The 26,417-nt window shown below is 41.1% G+C and overlaps 1 protein-coding gene across 2 annotated transcripts in view; it reads left to right on the top strand.

Moving 5' to 3' along the window:
• The window catches only part of mon2 (MON2 homolog, regulator of endosome-to-Golgi trafficking), a 52,408-nt gene that overhangs the window by 21,920 nt on the left and 4,071 nt on the right, over nucleotides 1–26,417 (top strand). Inside the window, exons 4-29 of one of the 2 annotated variants that reach the window (XM_066724274.1) lie at nucleotides 528–659; nucleotides 1,271–1,400; nucleotides 1,935–2,032; nucleotides 3,470–3,595; nucleotides 3,950–4,144; nucleotides 4,611–4,735; nucleotides 5,140–5,279; nucleotides 5,940–6,093; nucleotides 6,931–7,148; nucleotides 8,387–8,468; nucleotides 8,806–8,987; nucleotides 12,872–12,984; nucleotides 13,268–13,372; nucleotides 14,265–14,345; nucleotides 14,446–14,519; nucleotides 14,632–14,722; nucleotides 15,255–15,356; nucleotides 16,591–16,701; nucleotides 17,164–17,339; nucleotides 17,710–17,872; nucleotides 18,492–18,785; nucleotides 20,368–20,566; nucleotides 21,112–21,734; nucleotides 21,855–21,998; nucleotides 23,531–23,548; nucleotides 23,902–24,030. In XM_066724274.1, coding sequence (XP_066580371.1) covers nucleotides 528–659; nucleotides 1,271–1,400; nucleotides 1,935–2,032; nucleotides 3,470–3,595; nucleotides 3,950–4,144; nucleotides 4,611–4,735; nucleotides 5,140–5,279; nucleotides 5,940–6,093; nucleotides 6,931–7,148; nucleotides 8,387–8,468; nucleotides 8,806–8,987; nucleotides 12,872–12,984; nucleotides 13,268–13,372; nucleotides 14,265–14,345; nucleotides 14,446–14,519; nucleotides 14,632–14,722; nucleotides 15,255–15,356; nucleotides 16,591–16,701; nucleotides 17,164–17,339; nucleotides 17,710–17,872; nucleotides 18,492–18,785; nucleotides 20,368–20,566; nucleotides 21,112–21,734; nucleotides 21,855–21,998; nucleotides 23,531–23,548; nucleotides 23,902–24,030 — 4,005 coding nt within the window. The remainder of the gene's footprint in view (nucleotides 1–527; nucleotides 660–1,270; nucleotides 1,401–1,934; nucleotides 2,033–3,469; nucleotides 3,596–3,949; nucleotides 4,145–4,610; nucleotides 4,736–5,139; nucleotides 5,280–5,939; nucleotides 6,094–6,930; nucleotides 7,149–8,386; nucleotides 8,469–8,805; nucleotides 8,988–12,871; nucleotides 12,985–13,267; nucleotides 13,373–14,264; nucleotides 14,346–14,445; nucleotides 14,520–14,631; nucleotides 14,723–15,254; nucleotides 15,357–16,590; nucleotides 16,702–17,163; nucleotides 17,340–17,709; nucleotides 17,873–18,491; nucleotides 18,786–20,367; nucleotides 20,567–21,111; nucleotides 21,735–21,854; nucleotides 21,999–23,530; nucleotides 23,549–23,901; nucleotides 24,031–26,417) is intronic. The other variant, XM_066724276.1, reaches the window with a different exon arrangement.

Below are 26,417 nucleotides of genomic sequence, written 5' to 3'. Positions count from 1 at the left end.
TTACTCCCCGTGAGCCTTGAGTCTTCTCTTCACAAGCATGTTTCCTGATGTTACAAGGGCTAACCTGAGCTGAAACAGCAGCAGAGAATTGCTTTGAAACAAATTCCAAATGGGCTTAGAAACATAATGGAAATGACTGATGCTAACAAGAAAAAGTAGCCATGTAGGGCCAGGTTTTCTCATTGTTACACTTTATACATTGTATTATGATTAAAGAAAGGGTTTAATCTCACTTGAAGTGAACCATACAGAGCCAGGCAGGGCTGAAGCAGAAAGTTTAAGGTTTTATTTTCTTTCTTCCTTTCACACCAGGTGTATTCCTAAGGGCCAGTGAAGACCACATGCGTTTGACCTTCATTAATTCCGAGCTGTCTGCTTTGTAAGCAGCTTGCAGCATCTCCCTGGCAGTATCACTGTCTTTTGAAAAAGTACTGTTCCCTCTCCTGACTCTTGCAGGCCTCTGAGTCTCTGAAATGCATTCAAGCGTCGGTGAAACTGAGAGCTCTCTTTGTGGGTGATTGTTTCAGGCTGCAGCTGGAAACATTATCAACATGCTGTGGCTATTGATGGAGAACGGGCTGGAAGAACTCAAGCTGCTGCAGACGGTTCTGGTTCTTCTAACTACCAACACTGTGGTGCACGATGAGTCTCTGTCCAAGGTATATCAGTTGAGCATTTTAATTCGTTTAGTCTGCTAAGTGTCTGTCAATAAATGAAATTAAAACAACTCACTGACATGTAGTAATCTTATTAAATCTTACCTCTCAATGGAAAGTCAAATACTTCTATTTAGACTGTTTATTATATGTTAATTCAATAAATATTTGTTTTATACACTCAGCCTAACCTTATGAGAGTTTACCAATTTGTTAAATTCCACGTATAAGGGTATTTACCATTGACACTTTTAAAATGATTCATTATAGTGAAATGCAGTCAAAGAGTGTTTGACAGAGCTCAATTCAGACATGGTGTGACTGCAGTTTTACAGATATTAAGCCTGTCACACAGATGTGATTCCATGCTTCACAGCCACTTTCAGATTATAATTTTTTACCTTTTTCTGGAAGATAATTATTTTGTTGATAAGTTAGTTGCCATGGCAGGTATTATTCTAAACATGTTATGTATGCCACATAGTGGAATTGATCAGAGAACATCTGAGTGTTGTTTTTGAAAGGTAGCAGCTGCACCTTGAGATTATTATGATGTGAAGTTACCCTTTCTTCGCTGAGCATGCACTGAAGACGGTGAATCTGTCTTTTTCCAGGCAATCGTCCTATGCTTTCGACTGCACTTCACCAAGGACAACATCACCAACAACACTGCCGCCGCCACGGTGCGCCAGGTAGTGACGGTGGTCTTTGAAAGAATGGTGGCTGAGGACGAGCGATACAAAGGTAGGATCTCCTACTGGCTTAAAAAAATCTTTGCTGGTGGTGAACAGGCAGGGCTCAAAATAAAATAGTTTTGCCGACATGATTCTTCATTTTAAATGCTCACCGAATCCCTTTGCAGCTTCAATGCTTAATCAACATCCTATGTTTTTTTTTTTGTAGCACCTCAGTGTTAAAAAACTAACTAACAAGAAAACAGCCATCAAGGCATCTTATTCCTTAATTTCATCAGGGAGTAACAACATACCACATGACTTTGATTTAAAGAAATACAATAACTGTATTGACATCCCTACTAGGAGCCTAACTTTATTTTACGGCCTCATCTTTATCTTTTTGTCTTGTGACCAAAAAAACAAAACCACACTCTTCAAAGACAAGCTTAATTTATAGTAGCATTTCTGTTGCTGTCAGTTACGTTAACACACTGGAGGAGGGGAGACAAGCCCATGTTGCTTGTTACCAATGGCTTCCTTACTCAAACCAGTTCATTACTCGCTGTGGGAGACGAACTAAAACAATTAAACTCTCTTGTAGGTATTGTGGAACACCCACCGCCAGTCCAAGGAAACAGCAATCGAAGATCAATCAGCACCCTGAGGCCTTGTGCTAAAGATGCATACATGTTATTTCAGGTAATCGGAGCACTGTAGTAAGCTGACCCCCACCACACTTTGCTTTCCAATACGTTGAGAAAATGTATATAATACTCTGTGCAAATTCATGTACAGTAACTATTTTTCACGTTATCTTTTGAAAACTCGAAGGCCGTGTTCAACTGCCCTGGAAACCACACACAACAGCCCTAGGAGTGCATGTGTTACATTTCCTTTGTATCTGCAAATCAGCCCCAGACCTCAGTGTTAAAGTCTATATGATTCACTGGATGCACTTCTTCCATAAGAGGAGTTTGCCAAGACATGCCCAGGCCATGTATTTGGTCATGTTTCTGCTTCATTAAACCACTTATTGATTAATAATCTCCTGATTCCTTTAATCATCTCAATTAGTCAATCTTTTGAGGCGCATTGGTGCCTTGATTAACCGGCAGCAGCTACGGACATTCATTTTAAAGGACACTTTATGGGTACAGTACAGGTTTCTTGTTGGAGTGCTTCTGTCAGGTGATCTTTAAAACTTAGCTTTTTGCTTGTTAACGGTTATATTTTATCTGCTTTGAGAAAATTATTTGCCCAGATATTCCTGGCAAGGGCTATTATGCGTCATTACAAGTCTAATGTACTGAAACGGGCAGTAAATGTCGAATCATATAATTATATGCCTTGATTGTGTAACTGGGATTTTTGGATTCAAATCCAGTCACATTATAAAAAATTACTTTGTGTGTTTAATCATTTCACAACGCCCTGTGCCACCGATTTACAGAGTGCAGATTAACTCTATCGGCTGATATTACTTTCAGTTCAGGGGTATTTGATAGTCCTTGGAGAATAAACTAAATGTGCAAAACAAACCAATCTTTTAAATCTGTAGCCTCGTCAGTAACTACCGGTAGTGTGTCAAGACATCTTTACCATTTGTACATTTTTAGTCTTGTGTAAATAAGCAGTATGGGGTAGATAGTCTCAGTTGACCTGCTCCCACATTTATTACATGTTTATTCAGAATTGGACATAGTTTGGGATTATCAGTTTTTTCCAGGAATATTTTCTGATGATAAATGTTTGTTTTTGACTTTTGAAATTGGTCCAAGATAATTGCAAGTTTTGGAAAATAAATTATTCCCATCGGTGCACAGAACACCAGGTGGATATTGTTGTGTGCGTTCGCTCAGTGAAATGAGTTTTGATTGCAGTGTCTTAGACTCCATGTTTAGGTCTCTCTGTTTCTAATAACGCATTAATTTATTCAATGACCATTTATGCTCAACATAATTTGTTTTTATTTTTCTAATTAGTCGAAGCGTGCTGATTTCTTAATTGTGAATTTGACTGCTATATCTGGAGTGGCTGCAGGGACATCTGTGCATAAAAGTTGCATAGAAAGCATGACCCTAATGATGGGATATATTATCTTGAGTAAATACAAAATGTATATTTGTTTTAAAACAGGATCTGTGTCAACTAGTCAATGCAGATGCTCCGTACTGGCTAGTGGGCATGACCGAAATGACCCGGACGTTTGGCCTTGAGCTGCTGGAGTCTGTCTTGAATGATTTTCCTGGGGTGTTTTTGCAAGTAAGTTAATACAGGTCCAAGATCATTTTGGTACCACAGGAAGGCAAGGATGACATGTAAGTGAAAGGCAGCAGAAACGCCCAATTTTCCAGTGTTTTGTTATTTTTCTTACAGGCTTTAATAAACTCTGTAAAAGTGACTCTTTGTAACAATGCTTAGTTACATTATTTATTATAACTAGTTTGTGGCTGTAAATGGTTACACTTATCAAAATAAGATTCACATCTAATCTAACACGTACACACACACATTCTCAGATATCTTATTAAGTATGGAAACCTTATTTAATTATAATTTAACAATTTCACCCTCAGATCCCACTTAATTGTTCTCTTCTCTTCTTTTCTCTTTCAGCATCAGGAGTTCAGCTTCCTCCTGAAGGAGAGAGTTTGTCCGCTGGTAATTAAACTCTTCTCTCCCAACATTAAATTCAGACAAGGCAGCAACGCCAGCGCCTCCCCAGCTCCAGTGGAGAAGCCTTATTTCCCCATCTGTATGCGGCTGCTGCGAGTCGTGTCAGTTCTGATCAAGCACTTCTACAGCCTACTGGTACGTATTTATAGAAGCTGTCCGGCTGATAGCCTGGCCTTTCTAGATTAGACTGTAATTGTTCACATTCTTCCACCTGGGTGTAGGCGTTTCATTCACTATGCCTCTGTTTCTCCTACATGAGATGTGTGCAGTCAGTAATGTCCATAATAAACCATAATTGTCATCTCTAGATGTGTGGAGTACATTTTCATAACTTTTAAATACAAGATTGTGCTCTGCTAACGTTAATAGACAATAGACATATTTCTGGTATAATAAACATTAATCCTGCATTCTGTCTTTCTGTGGATGTACCCATGTGTCTCAATTCAAAATGGCCTTGAAGTGGGCGTAGTGTTCATAGAAAAGTACAATTACGTTTTTTTATTTGTGAATCTAAGCCTGTAGAGGATTGTAGTAATGTGATACCCAGAGACTGTGCCCAGCAGATGCCAGACGGGTGTGTCTGTTGTGTGTGTGGCAGGTCACCGAGTGCGAGATCTTCCTGTCCTTGCTGGTGAAGTTTTTGGACGGTGAGAAACCCCAGTGGCTCCGAGCCGTAGCCGTGGAGTCCATTCACCGGCTCTGTGTGCAGCCCCATTTGTTACGGTAACGGACGTTGTTTACCCTTGTTCCCTTGATTGTAAGAAAATGCTGTTTGAAACTGAAGTGAGCCAGAACTAGATTTTCTTAGATAGATTTTATTTTAACAAACGACAGCTTCCAGTTACATAGCTGCTTAGTTTCACAATCAAGAAAACCACAAAATATGATTGCATTTTGTCTGCCCAGTGTGACTGATAATTGTATCACTTCTAATATGTGCAACTCTCAGCAGTTGTGCAGTATACAACCATAACTCCTAGGTGGGGGGTAATAGTAAAGGGAATGGGAGATCAAAAGCTGACCAGTGTTGCCCCACAGGTAGCCCAGAAGGGTTGTGCAATTCAATAAGCAGTTGCAAGGTCAAAGTATCTACCCACAACAATAAATCACTTTATTTCTGCATACAGATCGTTTTGCCAGTCTTACGACATGAAGCAGCACTCCACAAAGGTGTTCAGAGACATCGTCAACGCCCTGGGCTCCTTCATCCAGTCCCTGTTCATCGTGCCCAGCACCGGGACTCCAGCCACAGTTAATACACCAGGCGGTTAGTCTAGCTTCCGTCTTCTGTTTGTACAAGAAGCACAGTGGGGTTTAACTTCACCACATTCTTGTCTTTGACATTTTCCTAGAATCCCGTCAGTTCGGCTAGGATACTTTTTTTGCTTTCTAATTTGAAAACTGTTTTCTGAATATACGCGGGGCAAAGTTATTAAGCAGGTGTGTTGTCAATGTATACAGTACAGAGAAAGAAAGGGATGGACAGCACACTTTCAATATCATTTCATTCATTTATATCTGCCTTTCCTCAAAGAATGACGCCTTGGTCGCAGTTTTCTTTTATAAAATACAGAAATTGATTAATAAGAGCTTTGATTGTGTGGGGTACACTGTGTGTTATGTATGGTCAAAACCCCGGCTCCCATGCCACCCCCCATGTCATATCACAGACTAATCGGCTGTTTCTTTGGAAAAACTCCATAAGGACAAAGTGTTCAATGGAGCATGTATTACAACTGTGACTTTAGTGGCTCTTCCAGCCTATCAAATAGCTTCAAAGAAAGCTTGGCTCCCCTCTAAGTTGATGCAGACGGTGGGAAATTCTGACACAGAAGGAAAGTCAATTCTAAAGGGTGCTGTTGGAAATGTGCTGTGCTTTTTGTGTGACTTCACAGTACTGACTATTTTTCATGCACCTTTTCTATAGGCGGTTCAGGGTCGGGAGCCCAGACTGCAGCTCAGGGTGGCCCTGGAGCGGCAGGGGTCAGCGGAGGAGTGATTCCACAAGCTGCATTCGAATACAGGGGGACCTGGATTCCCCTCATCACCGTGAGCGTGCAGGGCAGCGCTAAAGCCACATAGTAAGTGCGACTTCGTGCGGACACAACCTCCAGTGGGCTGAAATGACACGCTATGACTGAGGATTATGAACTAAAACGCATCCGCATTCATCACTTACCATGAAGTTTCTTTTTTCTTGTACAAGCGCACTGACCCACAATCTCGGAAAAGATCTCATTGATACAGAAATATAATTTAGTATTTATTCAACTAAATGAATGGCCAGATAACATTATTGTACTGTAGTATGTGAGTTCTTACTGCTACATCTGTACTTTAAGGCAGGTCAGGATGTGTGTGGATGGACCTCTTCTGGTCTTATATTTCGCAATAAACCAAACTGAGGACACTGGCAGATGCAGTCATTGGTTATTCATTCCAGCTCTGGGCAGAAAAATTGGTGCTGTCTGCATCTCCCCAGCTGAGAAACACTGAAGCGAGGTCAGGCAAATACCAGCCAAGAGCAACCCTATCCCTCTGGCTTCATTAGCTCAGCACACCCTGCTTATTAGGCACCTTGGAGGGAGATAGTATCTCACTGTGCCAAGACACAAGAAGACCTCCATCCTATTTCAGCATTGAGAGATGCACAAAAACCTGAGTTGTAGATGTAATCCAACCATAGAAGTAGTAAAAAGAACAACAGGAAGCAAAGAACCGTACTGTTGTCAGCTGTTATTATGTGGACGATGCTATAGTCCTACACTGTAACTGAAACTGCCTAGTAGCACAGTGGGAGTATAGGCTGCAAGGCAGTGACCATTTGATCAAGTGCAGTCTTTACAGGTCACCGTGCAGAAGACACCCCCTCTCCCTTGAGGCCTGTAATCCCATGACTGCTCTGCTCTTCCCCTCAGCCTGGAGATGCTTGACAAGGTGGAGCCCCCGTCTATTCCCGAAGGCTACGCCATGTCGGTGGCCTTCAGCTGCCTGCTCGACCTGGTGCGCGGCATCACCTCCATGATCGAGAGGGAGCTGGGAAAGGAAGAGAGAGCCTCCCAGGGTGGTGCGGAGACGGCCGTCATCCAGAAACAGCCAGCCGAGCAGCAGGCCCAGCCAGCCGAGCAGGAGCCTGGTACTTGACAATATCTCTGTTTCTCTGAGCTTTATGCGCTCTGCTTTTCGTGGGCAGATATCCTGTTGAATATGGTGCTTCCAGGGCCAGCATCTGTCTGTCACTCTTCCCCTGCTCTAGTTCACAATTTGCGTATTAACACTAGTCTGTTTACATTTTCAGAACATAATGCTGCACTATTCTATATTATTATAACTGACGCCACATTGACTAGCCTTTTGAATTTGAAGTTCACCTTCACAGAGATTTCATATCACTTTGTTTTTGTCTGTTGAAACGTCCGAATGTGTAAAACGGAAACGGGCATTCATGTATCCACCTTTCTTCTCCATCACGATCACATCTATGGTTCAACTACGGGTGCACAGGATGCTCGAAATGGAGGAAAAGGGATTAATTGCGTTAAAAAAAATATGAACTCGTTATTCATGAACTTCACTTTACATGTCAATTTGATTCAGTCTTAATTGCACATAAATGTTAGTTGATTTATGTTAGAGATATGTTTTGGTGCTCTGTTGCTCTGGTTTAAAAACAAATCCTATTTAGGGTCTGTTATTTGATTTGATTTAGGTTGATCTTAATTAATCCCTGAGGAGGGAAAGCCACAGTGGACATGGAAGGTAGAATGGTTTCCAGGGAATTTATATTTGGTTAGTTTGTGACATGGTACATATACTCGGTTACTGTCTGGAGCTGTTGTTAAACTCTTCGGTTTACAAGGCTAAGATATAACACCTTCTAATTAAATAATACAAATATCATAAAGACAATTTGAACAGATAGTTATTTGGCTCTTCATTTTAGAGCTCAGCTTCACTCTAGCTTGAAGTTCTTTGATGCCCTCTAGTGTTTAAATTGAAAAAATACATTCTGTGTACAAGATTAGTTTGTGGAAGATGCAGTTTATTGAATTATATGTGCTGTGAGTAAAACATCTGGATAAATGAATGAGAATGTAAACCTTTAGGCAACTGTAGACCAACTGATTCAGGACAAGAATTACAATATACATGTCAGTCTGGTACAGCTGGTATTGGGAATAAAAACTCAGAGTAACCATTTATTTAATATATTCAGAGATTGATGGTTTAGAACGATATAAAAAAAAACGGCAGGGTCAGACCCCCACGGTTATAGAGCTTAGGCAAGAAGAAAAGATAAATTGTTTGTCATAACCGTTCCTAATGAAAAATAATGTCATGTAACTAACGTGGGCTTCTCACGCTGTGTTGCAGTGGCCCATGTGGTGTGGGAGGAGATGGTGAGTGCCTGTTGGTGTGGCCTCCTTGCTGCTCTCTCGCTGCTGCTGGACGCCAGGTACCACACTGTTCAACCCCCTTATATATCTGTATGTGTGTGACTGTGCATCGCACCATGTGAATGCAGCCACTGTGATTACAATGCACATACCTTAGCCTGGAAGTCATAGAATGCAAGTTTGGTTAGGTTTAAGTATAACATTTCCATTGTACCCTTCAGATTATATTTGCTGGGGCAAATTGTGGTGCACCATGGGAAAATAGACTGGTTGATATGTAAATAGACATTGGGTATATATAGAGAAAAGATGTGAGCTCTAGGCCAGAGCATGTTTATTGCGTGTGTCTGTGTGTGTGCTTGAGAGTGAGAACCCCTCTCCTCTCACTGGTCTCAGCACGGATGAAGCGGCCACGGAGAGCATCCTGAAGGCAGAAATGACGATGGCGGCGCTCTGTGGGAGGCTGGGTCTGGTCACCCCGAGGGACGCCTTCATCACGGCGGTCTGCAAGGCTTCGCTGCCGCCCCACTACGCCCTCACCGTCCTGAGCAGCTCTGCTTCCACCCTCTCGAACAAGTGTAAGTGGCCTCCCCATTTCTGTCAACCCAGCATTCTCCTTCTTACGCGAAGAGCGTGTCCAGGCTTGAATACAGTAGTTCAACAGCCAGACACCAGATGGTACCGTCCAATGAAAATGCTATAATAATTAGCCCTGATGAAAATCCTGTAATTTCCTTCATATAAATTAACTAAATACATGAGATGCACTAAAATCCAGGCAGTTAAGAACAAGCTCGATTCCTGCTTCTCTCTTAAAGTTCACACGTCTTCTCTTGATGTGGCGTAACTGCCTGGAGGGTCTGTCTGTGATTGGAAATGTGCGCAATGGAGTTCTGCAGTTCAGTTTTCTATAAATGTTTTTTAGCCACTAGCTAGTGATGTGTTCGTGGGACAGAGGCAAGCTGTGAATGGTGAATGGGAAACATAGCAATAAAACACATGGTACTGCTTATCTAAGTATATTAATTTATGAGCTCGATGTGCTATCAGAGACGTCAGGATATTAAAGAAACGGAAATCAGAGGGTGTAGGGATTTATGAATATGCTTTTTTAGCAGCAACCAAACAGTTGAAGATTTGTTCTCCGATATCCATTGTTTGAAGTAGATTTTTTCTATATGGGTATTTACTGATAAGCTGCACATTTGGCAGAATACATTGGTATACAAAATAATAATTTGTGTACAGGTGGCCCCCGCATTTACGACCAAACTGGTTCCTGGAGAGCTCCATTCCAGAAACCTGTTTCATATCCTAAAAATATTAAAACTGACTTCGGAAATGGATATTGTATACACTCAGTGGACACTTTATTAGGTACACCTATCTAGTACCGGGTAGGACCCCCTTTTGCCTCCAAAACCGCCTGAGTTCTTCACGGTGAGGGTTCAACAAGGTGCTGGATTTTTTTTTTAGGGTTTTTGGTCCATGCTGACTCGATGGCATCACACAGTTCCTGCAGATTTTCCTTCATCATATTCATGCTGTGAAACCCCTGTTCCACTTCATCCCAGAGGTGCTCTATTGGATTGAGACCTGGGGACTGTGCCGACCATTGGAGTAAACTGAAGTCCCTGTCATGTTCGTGGAACCAGCTTGAGATGATGTGTGCTTTGTGACATGGCGCATTATCCTGCTGGAACTATCTATTTGGAAACAGGTAGACTGTAAATGGGTAAACATATAGGGAAGTTCAGCAACAATGCCTAGGTATGCTGTGGCACTCAAACAATGCTCAGTTTGTATTAAGGGGCCTAATGTGTGCCAAGAAAACATTACCCTCAACATTACACCACCAGTCTGTACCGCTGATACCGTTGAAGGCATGATGGATCCATGGATTCATTCAGTTCATGCCAAATTCTGACCCTACCATCTGCATCTCGCAGCAGAAATCATCATTGGTCAGACTAGGCGACTTTTTTCCAGTCTTCATTCGTCCAGTTTTGGTGATCACGTGCCCACTGTAGCCTCATCCTCCTGTTCTTAGCTGACAGTCTTCTGCTGCTGTAGCCCATCCACTTCACGATTCGACTCTTTGTTCGATGCCCTTCTGCACACAACTGTTGTAAAGAGTGGTTATTTGAGTATTTGTGGCCTTTCTGTCAGCTTGATCGAGTCTGGCCATTCTCCTCTGACCTCTCTCATTGACAAGGTATTTGCGCCCGCAGAACTGCCGCTCACTGGATGCTTTTTGTTTATCGCATCTCTGTAAACTCTAGAGACTGTAGTGCATGAAAATCCTAGATGGTCAGCTGTTTGGCACCAGCAATCATACTATGGTCAAAACCGCTTCGATCACGTGTCTTTCTCATTCTAATGTTTGGTTGAACAACAACTAAACCTCTGGATCATGTCTACATGCTTTGTATATTGAGTTGCAGCCACATGAGTTGCTGTTTGACTATTTACGTTAACGAGCAGGTGTAGATAATAAAGTGGCCACTGAGTGTGTTTGTGTGTATATATATATATATATATATATATATATATATATATAGTCTGTGACTGCATCTAACACAGTCGTAAATTTTCTTTAAATTATCGTAAATGCCGGGGTTTTTTTAATTCGGGTAGTCGTAAGTCAGGGGTTGTATGTATTGCGGGTGTCCTCTTGTGGCATCACCAACGGTTTTTAAAACAACACTGAGGCGGCACTCAGGAGGCAGAAACTGATTTCAAGTAAACAAGGTACTTTTAACAAAATAAACTCTCAATACAAAGCCACCAGCACTGAAACAACATAACTCAACATGCTCAGGTTTTTTCCTCTCCTAGTTCTTCCCAGTTGGGAAAAGAAGCTCCTTAAAAGGGTGTAGTGCCACTGCAGGGGGTAACTGATGGACTGGCCAACCATACACAAGAACGCAATGTGCTGCATGATCATGCTGGCCAGTCAATTAAGCCTCCCAGACCAGCACACCTTATGAGTCTGTCTCTCTGGCCGGGGTGGGGGGGCTCACCCTACCTCGACACACTTTTCCTCCCAACACTTCTCACTGATAGGAGCTATGAGCTGTTATACAGACGGTCATTCTTTTCAAGGCAATTGAATTTGTTTCTTTTTTGTTGTCCCTCCAGGAGGTCTTAATGCATATGAATGCCTATGATTTCTTACCAATTACCCAGGGCTCGAGACTCTGCATGGTAATGGCGTGAGTGGCCACAGATCCCTCTGTAGGAATTCTCAACTATAAACAAGTGTTTTGTTTTCTGTCATTGATGCACAGTGCCCGACTACTTCTGTGGGAAGGCTATGACTTCAGCGTCTCATACTGGTAATTGATCGTTTACTTACCTAACGAATGTGAACCCAAGTGGAATGGACACAAAGCGCATAATGCCTCAGAAACTTGCTTTGTTCCCTTTCATTTTGTTTTTATTATTATTATTGGCCCATTCAATTCCCTTTCCCTTAATCCGTTTCAGATTGGTTGAATGCAGCGGGATGTATAATTTATTTACTTTTTTTTTTGTTTGTTTGTTTGAAGTGATGAATGAGGAATTATTCAACCCTTTCCTCATGCCAACAGTTCCTTTGTCCTGTGTTAATGCACGCTGTAAAAGGAGATGTGTTGACTTGCCTGAGGTGTCGGTGGGTTTCTGAATGCTGCCCTGTGGGAGTGTCTGTTGTTGGTCGCTGAAGGCAGCTGTAAACCCTTTCTCAGTGTTGCTGGCTTCTCTCTCATTTCCCATGACAACTATTTGAATCATAGCTATGCATTCGGGAGTGATGGAGAGAAGGCCTCTTGGTCTACATCAGCATCTGTCTGTGTGTGAGATTCTAGAGGTTTCTTGTGCGATGCTTGATGGCACTGCCCCTTGACTCACGGACTCTACTGTTCATTGCCAGCGTTTTTACTTCTGTTTGTTTATTGATTTGGTTTTCCTGAGATTTTGGAGGTTGTGTGAATGAAGAGGAGAAGACAGTGTTGAATGGCTTAATCTCCACCGAGCATGAATCACCCGCCCCCAGGATACCATGGCAACATCTGCCAACTAGAGTTTCTAGGTGAACAGAGGATATGGTCAGAGGTCACTAATGGCACTTCACAGCATTGGTTTGAAGGTGGCAACACAAGAGAATGCTCAAAATGACATTGGGGAAAAATAGAACGATAAATAACATTTCTATCTAGAATCAGGAACGCCCTTCCAGTCAACGCTGTGCCTCCCGTTCAGAGCATGAACACTTCTTTCATCGTTAACAGTATCCAGCCTGTGATGCAGTCTTTTATTTTTAGTTTAAGAAAAGCGTTTACTTCACTGGATAAAATAGCCGCACGTTAGAATGGTGTTCGTTTCGTTTTTAAGAGTATTTTTCTTTTAATATGTTTTAAGCACGTCAGTTTGTGTGGGGTAACATCACATAACGTCCGTCTGGTTGCCCCTTGTGTTGCAGCCTACTCCATCCAGGGCCAGAGCGTTCAGATCATCAGCCCCTCCAGCGAGTCTCATCAGCAGGTTGTGGCCGTGGGGCAACCGCTCACTGTCCAGCCCCAAGGCACGGTGGTGGTAAGGCTGCTTCATGTTAAGCATTCAGTATCAGTTTTTCACATTACTGCCATTTTCACTTTCAGTGTGTAGAGGTACTTTGTGCAGCACCTTTAAATTTTAGTTTTATGAGACAATTAAGGAAAAAGCTAAAAGATGGAACAATATTTTTATTTAACAGTTATTTTTCTGTGTTACTATTGTTCAAGTTTCTATATAGTCAGCTGGTGTGGAACAGAACATGCCGAGAATATAGTTAGGTGCCGTTTCTTTGCCCTGTGCGACTCCTCTGTCTTCTCTTCAGCTCACGGCAAAAAACATCCAGTGCATGAGGACATTGCTGAACCTGGCGCACTGTCATGGAGTTGTGCTGGGGACGTCCTGGCAGCTGGTCCTGGCTACCCTGCAGGTATCGGCGGCACAAAGGGACCATGCAGTGACAAACACCCTGGTGTTCACACGCATTGGCACATATTGTATTTAGACCTCTTGCAGTTTTGATACTGTATCACCACAACCTTTGAAGATGCTGAAGGGATAATGAACACGTTTGTTGATTGAGTTGATTTAATGGTCATTAATAGATCTGTGGCTTGGTCTCATGTTTTTAGTGAATAGGGGTGAATGCAGTCTTAATAATACTAAAAAGAGCTCTCCCAACCCAAGTTCGGTAACAAGAACCCCAGTGACAGAAAGAAACCAAAATAGCAGCACATTCTTATTGTTGTTTGTGTTTTCTTTGTGTATATTAGTTCATCAACTTTTACTATGGTTTCATGTGCTTATGTAATTTTACTCTCCTCCCCCCAGTATTGTTTCAGCGATATTATATGAGGGGCATTTCGCAGACCTTCTTTCTAGAATATATTTAAGAGCACCTAAAAACCTCAAGCATAGCACTAAAGATCCTTTTATCTACCCACATAGCAAATACTATACAGAGTGCCGTGGTGGGCTATCGATATCAACACTATTCCTACACTCATGATTCATGTCTTTAAAAGCCAGCCACACAGGTCCACTAAATAGCCAATTTTCCATCTCAGTTTTTCCAAAGCTGCTGGCCACCATTGCATCGTACATACATGGAATTGATGTGAGACACTTAGCCAGAGACTAGAGCAAGATCACATATTAACGTGAAATTAATATAATACTGCGTCTTAAGAGTTGGCAATATTTTGATCTAGGGGAAGGAAATATGTTTTTGAAATAATTAAGAAGAATCAATGCATGTGTACTTTTTTTTTTAACCTAGATAAGCAAGAGAGAAATGTCACAAATAGTTATTTTTGTTCTAGCACCTCGTCTGGATTCTGGGCTTGAAACCTGGAAGTGGAGGGGCTCTGAAACCAGGCCGTGCCGTGGAGGGGCCAAGCACGGTAACGCCATTTATTTCCCCTGGTTTCCATGCAGGTTTCTGGTAATCGCTCTGTAACAATATCTTTGAAAACGTCTCAATTGTCTTTCCTGCGGTTGTAGGTGTTGACCACGGCGGTCATGACAGATCTGCCCATTATCTCCAATATCCTCTCCCGACTGTTTGAGAGTTCACAGTAAGAATTGTTTGCTTAGTATTTTTTTGATTTGCTTTTTTCCCTGGTATGTGTTAGATACATGTGAATTCTTGCTTGCTCTGATTGAGTCGCCGTCTGTCTGAATTTGCAGGTACCTTGATGATGTCTCCCTGCATCACCTGATTAATGCCTTGTGCTCCCTGTCAGTGGAAGCGATGGATATGGCCTATGGGAATAACAAGGTAGAGTTTAATGAAAAGCCATTTCATAACATAGTGTTATCAAGTACACTCTTCTAGGAAAAGGTAATTGTGGCTGAAACGCTTATTGATATTCATAACACTTACCATCACCTTTATTGTGCCATAATTATGACAGTTTTTAGTGTTATGATGCATAAAAGCCATTTAGCATCAGAAAACCAAGACCAAGCCTGATTCTGAATTGTTTTTATACAATTATTAACAATTACATACCTAAGTATTTAACCAGCTTAAAATCATAGTAATTATAATGTATATGTTCAAAAATATGCATCGTGACCAATATTATACCTATTTTTTTCACCAAGAATTGTGACACTACATCACATACTCCATGACTGGTCAAAAAGTAAGCAAGTGTTAAATACCAGCCAATGAGTCAATCAATACTAATATTAAACAGCCTTTAGGTGTTATTGTCTAAAGGTGGATTGTAAGTAATGTACATCCGAATTACTTGTTTTTGGCCGGAGTTGGACTGCCTCCTGACTTCTCTACTGTCTTTCCACAGGAGCCCTCCCTGTTTGCTGTGGCTAAGCTGCTTGAGACTGGTTTGGTGAACATGGACCGCATTGAAATCCTGTGGAGACCTCTGACTGGCCATCTCCTTGAGGTAAATGTCTTTAATTGGAAAGGATATAGCATTTAATTATACAAATGTGGCATGAAATTGTGACGAATTCAAAACTTTGATACTTTAGTGTTAATGCTTAAAAGCTTATTCGGGAACAATAATGCACCATCTCAGATATTACTTTAGTATTAGTTTGCAAAAGGAATTCCCCGGCACACTTTATCTAATATAATTTTCTCTGCTATTGAATTCGTTTTTATATCTTCTGATATCCTCCCATACATTGCTGGTATGTGTCTGTATATCTGTATACACATACATATATACACATTTTGCGAGGAGAATTTTATTTTTTGAAACCTCAGTGTCTGTGACCTGTTTGCGTTTTCATGTTTTGTCTTTCTATCTCTCCTTTTTTTAATTGCACCCATGTGTCTTTTACAGAAGGTAAGTTCACAGAATTCAGAAAAGCTTCTCCTAATCCATTGCTTTATGACCAAACTTGCAAACTTTAGCTTTTTTGATTTGCACGTTTTTGTGAAAGGATAATGACATTTGTATTATTTCATTTTAGAAAGGCTTTGCTTTTAACAACTTTGTTTGTTTGTTTATTTAGTAGGGTTTTGTTCCCCCATATTTCCTTTCACAAAAATCCTACAGAATTGCACATTTGGTATTCTCATTTTAATTTACCTTCTTAATTGAACTTGAAATGTGACATGCAGTTTACTGCAGTTAAATAACCTAACTTTCTCCTCGACTGAACAGCTTTCGGTGCAGTGCACTCAATCCAGTGTGCTTTGGGACACACTTTCCATGTACAAAAAATAAATGCACGAAGTTCACAGTGACAAATCATAGGCTTGTTGAGACTTGGGAATGTAGACTGTTGGTTGTGCTGTGTTGACCTCTCTTTGCATGAGATGGTTTGTGTGACACCAGCTTCTCACGTTCCCTGTGTGAGATTGCTCTACTGATTAGTGATCTGAAGCATTTGTTTCTGTTACAGTTTACAGCCAGTGCTGTGCTGAAGCCCTTGATCATCTCTCTCAGCAGGACCGTTATTTAGTTCAAGTAGATCAGGACAGTGAAACACTTCGACTCTGCTGATCATAACAAATGCATATGCAAGCGTCAATCTTAAATTGTCCCTTTTTTTTATTCAAATTATTTACCTGCATGTATATGTGTCTGTTTATATATATTAAAAAATACATTGTAGATTTGTATTATTTTGTATTGTATTTTTTATTTTATTTTTTACATTTTTCAGGTTTGTCAGCATCCAAACTCCCGAATGCGAGAGTGGGGGGCCGAGGCAGTGACCTCTCTGATCAAAGCAGGCCTGGCGTATAAGCATGACCCTCCCTTGTCGCAGAACCAGGTATGGCCAAGTGCATCAGAGTTATATGTGGTGAACGTCCACCAGCACCAGGAGAAGTCTGGAGGATTTCCAGAGCTTTTGTGCTCCTTTAGTCTCTTCATTTGTAAATCAGAAATAGACAACTTGTTCATGTTTACAAAGCAGAAATGAAGGAGTGTTTGTTAGTTAAATGCCATCTTTGCGAGCTTAAATGTGTGTGGTAAGCAAAGTAAATACATCCAGTTGTCAACAGGAGTAAAACACTTTACACTTCTCGGTTTGTGTTGCCAGACTTATACACTATGGTTGATCTTGAAGGTTTTTTTTGTTTTCTTTTTTGAAGCCTTTGAAAGTTTAGTTAAGTGGAAAATTGATTTAACCTCACAAATAAAGCAGGAAATGCTGAAAACGATATCCCCCACGGTTCGTGGCTCTGCATTCAGCTGGGAATGGGCTTTGGCCTCAGTGTCAGTATTTCCTCAGAGGCTGCAGCTGCTGCTTTTGAACCCGCTGAAGGAGCTGTCCAACATTGTGCACGCCGACATCAGGCAGAAACAGCTGGAGTGCGTCCTGCAGATCTTGCAGAGCCAGGGGGACAGTCTGGGACCCGGCTGGCCTCTCGTGCTGGGAGTCATTGGAGCCATCCGAAACGATCAAGGGTTAGTGCTGAGGTCCCTGCCGAAAGTCACGCTCTGCTTGCAGTCCGAAGAGCAGGTCCATTCAAGCCTGTGCTCCTTTGTCAAATCAGATCATCTGAGAGCAGAGTGCACGAGGCAGCTCTGGGTGTCACTGTAGGAAGAGCTTCCTCCTCTGTGCTCTGTCTCGGGGGTATAGCTGTGATCACAGTATCACTACACTGGTGCAGTTCGTAATTACCCAGAGGTCTTGTCTGGCGGAGGCTTAGCTAAGATTGAGCTGGAGTTTAAAATAAAACTGATAACACTGGGGGTTTGAAAGGCCCATGTTTTCCAAGGGCAGGAGTGAAACTGAGGATTCAGAGCTAAACGTTGCTTGTTTATATCCTTCCAGAGAATCATTAATACGAACCGCATTCCAGTGCCTGCAGTTGGTGGTCACAGACTTTCTACCCACAATGCCTTGCACGTGTCTCCAGATTGTAGTCGACGTTGCTGGCAGCTTTGGACTTCAGAACCAGGAGTTGAATATCAGCCTGACTTCAATAGGTCTCTTGGTGAGTACTCAGATGCTTTCGAAAACAACAACTGTGCTTTCTTTGTCCTTGTTCTGTTTTAGAAGTCTGTAGCTTCAACCTTTCCCTCCCTTTGGGAAAAAGAAAGAAACCGCTTAAGAAACACTTATTTTTTAATGAGTCTGTGAGGGGGATTTCAGGAGCCAAACCAAGAGAAGTGTGATGTTAAAATTATTGATTTCAGCATCAGCAACAACATCAAAAGACAACCAAACAGAATAACAATAATAATCCTTTCTGAAATGGCTAGATTGTAGAGAAACTAGAGCTGGAAACTATTAAATTGGGTTCTCCTGAATGGTTCTACTGGTGAAAACCTTCAGGCGGAGCACATGTTAAGCTCTGTAGACAAGATATCGTACTCTTTGACTTGATTGGTGCTTTAAAAATAATGACTGATATCTACAATAGTTCTTCCTATACTGCCATAGCTCTGCAATGTGAATAGACTTTTATCCAAGGCAACCTTTTCAAGAGAAGTATACAATACTATATTTACAGCATGACACAACTAAATCTTATAAATATGGTGAAATATTTGGTCAGTGCAAGCATGAATCATGGAGGACCCGACTGACAATGCTTTGCTTGTTACCTGCAGTGGAACATCTCGGACTACTTCTTCCAAAGGGGAGAAACCATCGAGAAGGAGCTGGACAGGGAGGAGGCACTACTGGAGAAGCAAGCGAAGGAGAAAGGCGTGCCCCTGAACCGGCCTTTCCACCCCGCGCCCCCATTCGACTGCCTCTGGCTGTGTCTCTACGCCAAACTTGGGGAGCTGTGCGTGGACCCCAGACCCGCTGTGAGGAAGAGTGCAGGGCAGACCTTATTCTCCACCATCACTGCCCACGGGACTCTGCTGCAGCAAGCCACCTGGCACACTGTGGTCTGGAAGGTGAGGAGACGTGGTATTTGCGCTCTCTTCCCAATGGGATTGGTGCTTTATGGGATTGAGGTCAGGACTCTGAGCAGCCAGTGAAACTTGTTCAGTCCTGTTTTCCTTTCCCACTCTTAGACCCCTTTCACACTTGAGATTTAGGCCGGCCCAGGGCCGGGTCAAAACTAGTCCTGCTTTTCGACCCGGACTAATGCCGGCCTAAATGTAACTGTGAATGCGCCGGACCCTGGGCCGGGTGGAAAGCGTCAGCGTGTGACGCAACTCAAGCCCCGCCCCCAGAGACTGCGCGTCTCAGAGACGCAGAACAAACACAGAGTAAACACCGGCACCGACACAGCTACAGTGCTGCAGGACACACAGTATTGTCTCTGTATTGTTTGAATGTCATATCGATCTATAGCCTTAAATGTACTGTTACATTTCGCTAGCTCACATCTTTATATATATATTATAAAAGTCTAGGCTAAGTAATGAGTTATAATGTAAACAGTTCAAACTACTTGGTTGATTAAAATAAAAGTGTATAGCTGGTAAACTTGCTATTGTTTGTTCTTGTACTAAGTATAATTGAAGTCTGAAATTTAACAGTATGCATTTTACACGTGGAAATTGCCTTGTGAAATTGTGAACGGGACCATAACTTTATTAATTATCCAAATTTTGCAGTAAAACCATATAAATTTAACCGAAGCAGGTTTCCATTCAAATCGGTGCATTTTATTACGAGAGCAGCTATTTACTATCCAATCCGAAATGCGATTATATTGAGCTGAGCAGTACAATTACAAATGCCGGCGTTAGAGGTAAAAACTGGGACGATTCAGAAATGAAAGCACTGTTTACCATGTGGATAGAAGATAAAAAGTTAAAAAACAAACCGCAGGAAGTGCAGTGCTGCTGTCTGTAGGATAAAACTATAGACGCATCACAGAGGCTTCTATCGATGCATACGATTGCATACTAATGCATACGATTTCTTGTGATTTAATGCAGATGTCCTAATAAAGGTGCTTCGCTTTCGGGTGAATTGTATAACAGCACTTTTAGACTTGCAGAACCGAAGATAGACATTTGAAAAGGGAAATATATGAATTAGATTCTCCATTGAACCAGCACATTTGTAATTATTTTAGAAAGCTTCGGCAACAAAGGGTTAAGATTACTTTCAAATAAAATATAGAACCGAACAATAGCCAATTGATATTAATAAGTTGTGATTATAAACACATGGCATACACCTGTAAGCAGACGTAATGTCCTGCGTCACTGGTTTGTTTGAGCTGATTTGTTTATTCCCGGCATGCATTTCGTTTAGGCCGGCTTTTCGCCCGCATATGTGAACGCACTTAGGCCTCCTAAAACCGCAAGTGTGAACGGGGTGTCTGAAAAAAGCCGGCCTAAATTTGAGGCGGCCCAGGGCCGGCCTAATAGGTGTGAACGGGGTCTTACACTGCCAGCTATGTGGCGTGGTGGGGTTATAGAATGAGTGCAAGAAAACATCCTAAAAGTACCGCCATAATGGTTTTACCTCCAATGGCCTGATTTTTTTCCCCTGTTTTCTTGTGTCTCTCTCTGGCAGGTTCTGTTTCATCTGTTGGATTGCGTAAGGAAATCATCCACTACAGCAGACAAGGAGAAGATCGAGTCTGGAGGAGGGAACATCCTCATCCACCATTCGAGAGATACTGCTGAGAAACAGTGGGCCGAGACCTGGGTCTTGACATTGGCTGGCATTGCCCGAATCTTCAACACCAGGAGATACTTACTGCAGTCTCTAGGTGGGTTCCCTGGGACACTTCTAACACGGTCAAAACTAGTCCGCAACGACAGCTATTTTCCATTGTTTTAAGAATTTAATATGAATAAATTCCTTTCAGTTCTCTGGTACAAATTTGTCACTTTGCTACCCTCTCATTTTCAAGTGAATTGAGACTTATCCAAATTCTGTAGTGTAATATATCCTAAGACTGCAATAAATACAACATGTAACTTATTTTATGTCAAGGTAGTTACTTACTGCACTGTTTTTTTGTTTTTTTATTAGTTAAGAGTCTCCTGTTTTGTTTCCCTGGCTGAATATTCAGTTATCCATTGTATTACAGAAAAAAATGAAATTAAGTCAGATGCGAATTAGCTATAACCGTTGTCCTGTGCCCACGGGATGCAGTGAAGGAATATGTGAAGGGATAGCTGGTGAGTTTTAGGTAGAACAAAACTTGACAGTGTTTAACAGGGAAACAGATGCTATTTCTCCATCTTGCTCATCGTGCTTTTGCTCACCCTTGCATGTAAACAAAATGGAAACCGTGTTGTTCATTCCTAGGGGATTTCTTCAAAGCCTGGGAAGTTCTTTTGGATCACATCCAGTCGGCGGCCCTCAGCAAGAACAATGAGGTTTCCCTGGCAGCCCTGAAGAGCTTTCAGGAGATACTCCAGATTGTGACCCCGGTGAAGGATTCAGAGAAACCAGACGCCCTCACGGCCATGGGCATGCCTGTGCTCATGGACCCGGTGACGGCGTCGGGGCCCGGCAGACCCTTGCTCAGGTCCGACTCCCTGGGGGAGAGGCTGGCCAGGTACAACGGGGCCGAGCAGGCACCACCCACGGACGAGATCGAAGACTCAGCCCTGTGGTGGTCGGCCTGGAACAGTTGGTACAGGATAGGTACGGACAGCACCAGACCGCCCACCGGCTCGGAGAAACTCGCCTTCATACCCAGCCAGCCTTTTCTCACTGCCCTCATTCAGATCTTCCCAGCACTCTACCAGCACATCAAGACAGGCTTCAGCATGGAAGACTTGAAGAAGCTGGGCGTGATCCTGCACGGCGCCGTGTCCGTGCCCATCAGCTCGGACGCCTCGCCTTTCATTCTGCCTTCATACACAGAGGCCGTCCTCACAAGCCTTCAGGAGGCAGTTTTGACTGCTTTGGATGTCTTACAGAAGGTGGGCAGCTTTGCTATCAGTTTTAACTGCTCCCTTCCAGAGTTTTTTAAACATGTTCTATGCTTTGAACAAAATACTGAAGGTTGTACTAATCCTTTTTTGGTTTTATTTCCATCACAGGCAATCTGCGTAGGACCAGAAAACATGCAGGTCATGTACCCGGCTATCTTTGACCAGCTTCTGCTGTTTGTGGAGTTCTCTTGTAAACCCCCCCAGTACGGAAAACTAGAAACCAAACATGTTGCCAATGCAAAATATAATCAGGTGAGTCTCTATCTCACTTTTTTTTTTGTCTCGTACATTATTTTTCCCCCCCCAAGTATTTATTTTTTCTTCTTTCTGGCTATCGATTCCAGCCAAGAAATCTGTCCCTGTGCAAGTGAAATCCGTGAAATGTATTATATCCCTTTCCCTCTGTTACTTATGTATTTGCTTTTATCCTCTTAAGGACATGCTGTATAGATGTTCCCAAATATTTACCAGCATTGTCACTGCCAAGCTCCCCTTTTCAAGTGGGAATAATTAGGAAGCATTTTACTGAAGTTCATACTTGAATTCAAGCATAAACAATCAAATATTTTCTTCCTTTTGGAAACATCATTGCTGGAATAATGTTGCGGATCAATGTGCTGTAGTCTTGGCTCACGTTCTTCTCATTGTCGGTCTTAAAGCATAACTCCACAAATCTGTGTTCCAAAAAGAGTTCAGTGGATTCATTTTTTACTCCAGTCGGACATAAAAAAGCATAATTATACCAAGTTGGAGGAGAAGGGTTTTTATTTGTTTTTAGTTTTTTTTGTATGTTTTTTTTTAAATGCTGGGAGCAGAGATTGTGCTGACTTTCTGGGAATCTTATTGTGGTCCTTCAGGGGTTAAAAGCAAAGCTAAAGTTGACTTTCATGATCTCTCATATTTATATGTATGTATGCGTTACATGTGGAAATGCGCTGCACACTTCATTTAGCGAAACTGTTCTTTATCATTCAATGTCATGTTGAAGCCCAAAGTTCATATGCAAACAGCTCAGCCTCACTGTAACACTGTCCTCAGAGCCCCGAGATGAGGTTTTGCATGTAATGATAAGGCGCATAGTATACAGAGATGCATCAGTTAATAATTGCCAAAGTTTCCTGTTATACCGTGCAGACACACTTTCACTTTTATAAAATGGTGTGAAAACAATTTACTAGTGCTATGGAGAAAACATATATACAAGAGACAAGTAATGCCGAGAAATGGCTTTTAAGCTCAATTTACAAACACAGCTTCGCTAATTAAGCATTAGTGCTAGTTTCAGACAGGATGTTTACTCCAGCTGCTAAAACGGGCATCTTGTACAGTTTTGAGGTGGTGTTTGTTCTCTACAGTGAATTCACAACATACAGAACAGTAAGCTTTTTTAAATAAAGTACATATTGTGTACAAAAGGGCTTGTAGTATTAAAATTAGGGCAACCATCACATTTAAGTACGTTACAGTGAGGCTGAGCTGTATACATATAAGACGGAAGTGCCTTCTCGGTAGATGTTTTTATAGGGTGGCCACCCAAAACACTCGAGGGATTGGATGAAATTTGCTGTGGGAAATGATAAGTTAGGATGTTATTACTTGCATGGGGCCAATTCAAGTAGTCCTGCCAGGCATACGATATCCAAATTTGTTTTGGAGCTCTAAATTTGAAATCCAAGGCAGTCAGACATTCTTCTTGAACTTTGGCTCATTCCGCAACAAGTAAGTTAATGGTGTATGATCTTCTTTCATTCTGTTTGCTGTACTACACAATGGATTCTCTTTAGATCCAACTATTTGCACCGGTGAGTTCAACCTCCTTCAGATTATTGTAGTGTAATCAATTATGATTAGACTGAGCATTTAACAGCATGGTAGGCACCTTCTAGTCATCCGCACTAATTTACTTTGCATTTACGTGTTTGCAAGCATTAACTCAATCTAGCTAATATACTTGCTTTCACTGTACTGTACCTATGGTTCCCTTCTGATTCTATGTTTTTTGTACATGTCTGCATTCATGCATGCATGTTGTTGTTTTTTTTTTGTTTTTGTTTTTTACATCAGAATTGCTTTTCGGATCAGTTCTGTCCTTTCAAATTGTGAAAAATGTTCCCGACGGTGTCCTTAAGCAACAGTTCCTCCATTTTATTTGCAGGCAGAGTGGGTAGCCTTAAACTACGTCCCATTTGCTGAAAAGTCATTAGAAGTCGTTGTGGATCTTTACCAGAAAACCGCCTGCCATAAAGCTGTTGTCAGTGAAAAAGTCCTGCAAAAAATCATCAAGGTAAGATTTAGGGAGGCTTTTATTCTTTAACTCCTGAAGGCTTGTCTTCTCTAAACTTCAGTCTGGATGTGTTACTGGTTATAAAAGTCAAAACTCCTTCCTTGCTATTATTGTGATTATAAGTATTATGATTAATAATCTATTAATGTATTCATTGATTGAAGGCCTTTATGTAATCGCATGATAAACCTATAGGGAATTGTAAAAAATGTATGTAGTAACTGCATGGTTTAACAAAACAGACATTATGGTTACAGTATAATGCACCAGAGTATTTGCACTTATGTTGTAAGTTGCCCTGGATAAGGGCGTCTGCCAAGAAATAAAAATAATAATAATAAAAGTACTATAATCTGAAATCTGCCACCTCTGTATGTTCCAAGTTTTGTGTTTAGTCTACATCTTATACCTTTCATTAATTTCCCTCCCCCTAAAACCATTAGGTTTTCAGTAAAGCACAATATTCTGCTACAACTGAAAAAAAGACCTGGGCCATAAATAAATTGTATTTCATCTTTTGTAAATACCAACTCTTCCAAATAGTTCAAGTAGTTAAATCTGTATTATCAAAGCTAAAGCAATTATGTTTTTATATTAAAATATTGATTTTTTTAACAAAAAATATATTATTTGAAATATATTTAAAACAAATCTCACAAAACAAATATTTGAATGTATTTCAATATATGTAAGTTATCTTAATAAATGAACTGTTTTGATTTCTTGTTTATCTTGTTTACATACAGATGTAGCTATGTTCCACCTCGATTAGTGAATTATACAAGCCTTGGCTTTTTGGTTGATCATATTTTGTGTTATTGTTGCTCACTTCTTCTGCAGATGAATTTAGAGAGGTAGATTTTTTTTTATTACAGTTTTTATTTATTGACACAGAAAAGGATTAATCTGCCACAATTTTCATTACAATCTTGTATCCGGAAGTCACATAGAAGTTGGAAGTGCCTTTTATGTACAGTAAAGCAAAATATGCTCCATGTCTGAAGCTGTTTTTCCCTCACTTACTTCTACTGAGTTCAAAGTAACATCAAAATAGGCTGAGTTTGTTTTAATTTTCCCCAAATGCTTTAGCTATTGAAGTCCCCTCTTACCGTAAATCTAAAGACTTATGGCATTTATAGCAAACCATTTGTTAAATCCTATCATCGTTTAGGATACCTAACAGCCTTGCTCAAGTGTGCATTGATTCACTTCAGTCTGGTGCCCTTACAGTGGTAACAAATGAATACCTCCAACACTAACAAACAAGTACTTCTGTGTACTTGTTACACCCTTGCTTGTTGTTGTGTTTGGGGTTTTCATACTTAAAGCACTTTGTTCAGTTTTATTTGGAGGCGTAGATCCAAAGACTCCATTCACAACCATTTCTTGTTCTGCTCGGATCTTGTATGTGTTGATCCTGTAGTTTTTTTTATTAGGTATAGGCAGTAAAGTTTCTTATTGTCTGCATTAAACCTGTTTGCAGGAACAATAAACAAGGCCCACATTTTTTCACAGTTTTACAACCTTACGGTAAAGAAATTAAAGTTTTTTCTAAAATATAATTAAGCATGAAATGTAGTTTTTAACGTTTGTTTTCTGGTTCTCTTTACCCACTTTAATTTATACCTCTCTAGTTTACATGAAGAAAAGCATTGTACACTACACATGCACACGTATGTGAAAATATCCCCTTTGTTAGCAAATGTGGCATTTAAACAAAATATCGTATGGGACCATCAGGATGTTTAGGTCAACTTCTAGCTTCTGACAGTTTTTTTAATGCAGAGAAACCTAAGCATTGAGCATCAAAAGGTACATCAGATATGAATTAGCCAGAAGACCTGCAAAAGTGCGTGAATATTACATGCTTTGTGAAATGTACAATTTCCAGTTTAATCTGGATGATTTATCATAATCAATAGAAGCTTTTCTTGTAGCTTGAAGTTTGTTGTAGAGCTGTGTATTCACAAACAAGATAATCCCACTATAAAGGGCCCCATTGGCAAAGTTCGGAAATGATAGATTGAAAAGGTAATGCTGGAAGGTGCTGAGCCCTTAAGCTTTCGGTTTTCAGTCTTTGTGGGAATATTCCAGTTGAAGCTCTCGTCAGCCCTAGGAGTGTGCATCCTTTTAACCTCTTTAAGTGCTGGCTAATTAATTTACATGATCTGCTTGAGGATTTATTTTTCTTTCTAATGGGAAAGGGAGAAGAAAAGGCTATAGAGAAATTTACCATTGAATTGGGATAATACCCACTTTAATGATTTGGTGTCAGTGTTTTAGTATAGTTGTACTTGGTTTTGAGCAATGTTATGTGCCTAGGCTGTGATTGACAGGTGTTGTTTGCAGTACTCCAGACAAAGTAAAGATTATTATAATTTCTTCCT

This window comes from Amia ocellicauda, chromosome 15, assembly GCF_036373705.1.
Source record: "Amia ocellicauda isolate fAmiCal2 chromosome 15, fAmiCal2.hap1, whole genome shotgun sequence".
In the NCBI taxonomy this organism is placed as follows: Eukaryota; Metazoa; Chordata; class Actinopteri; order Amiiformes; family Amiidae; genus Amia; species Amia ocellicauda.
The sequence above is the reverse complement of the archived record's forward strand: the minus strand, read 5'-3'. Positions and strand labels throughout refer to the sequence as shown.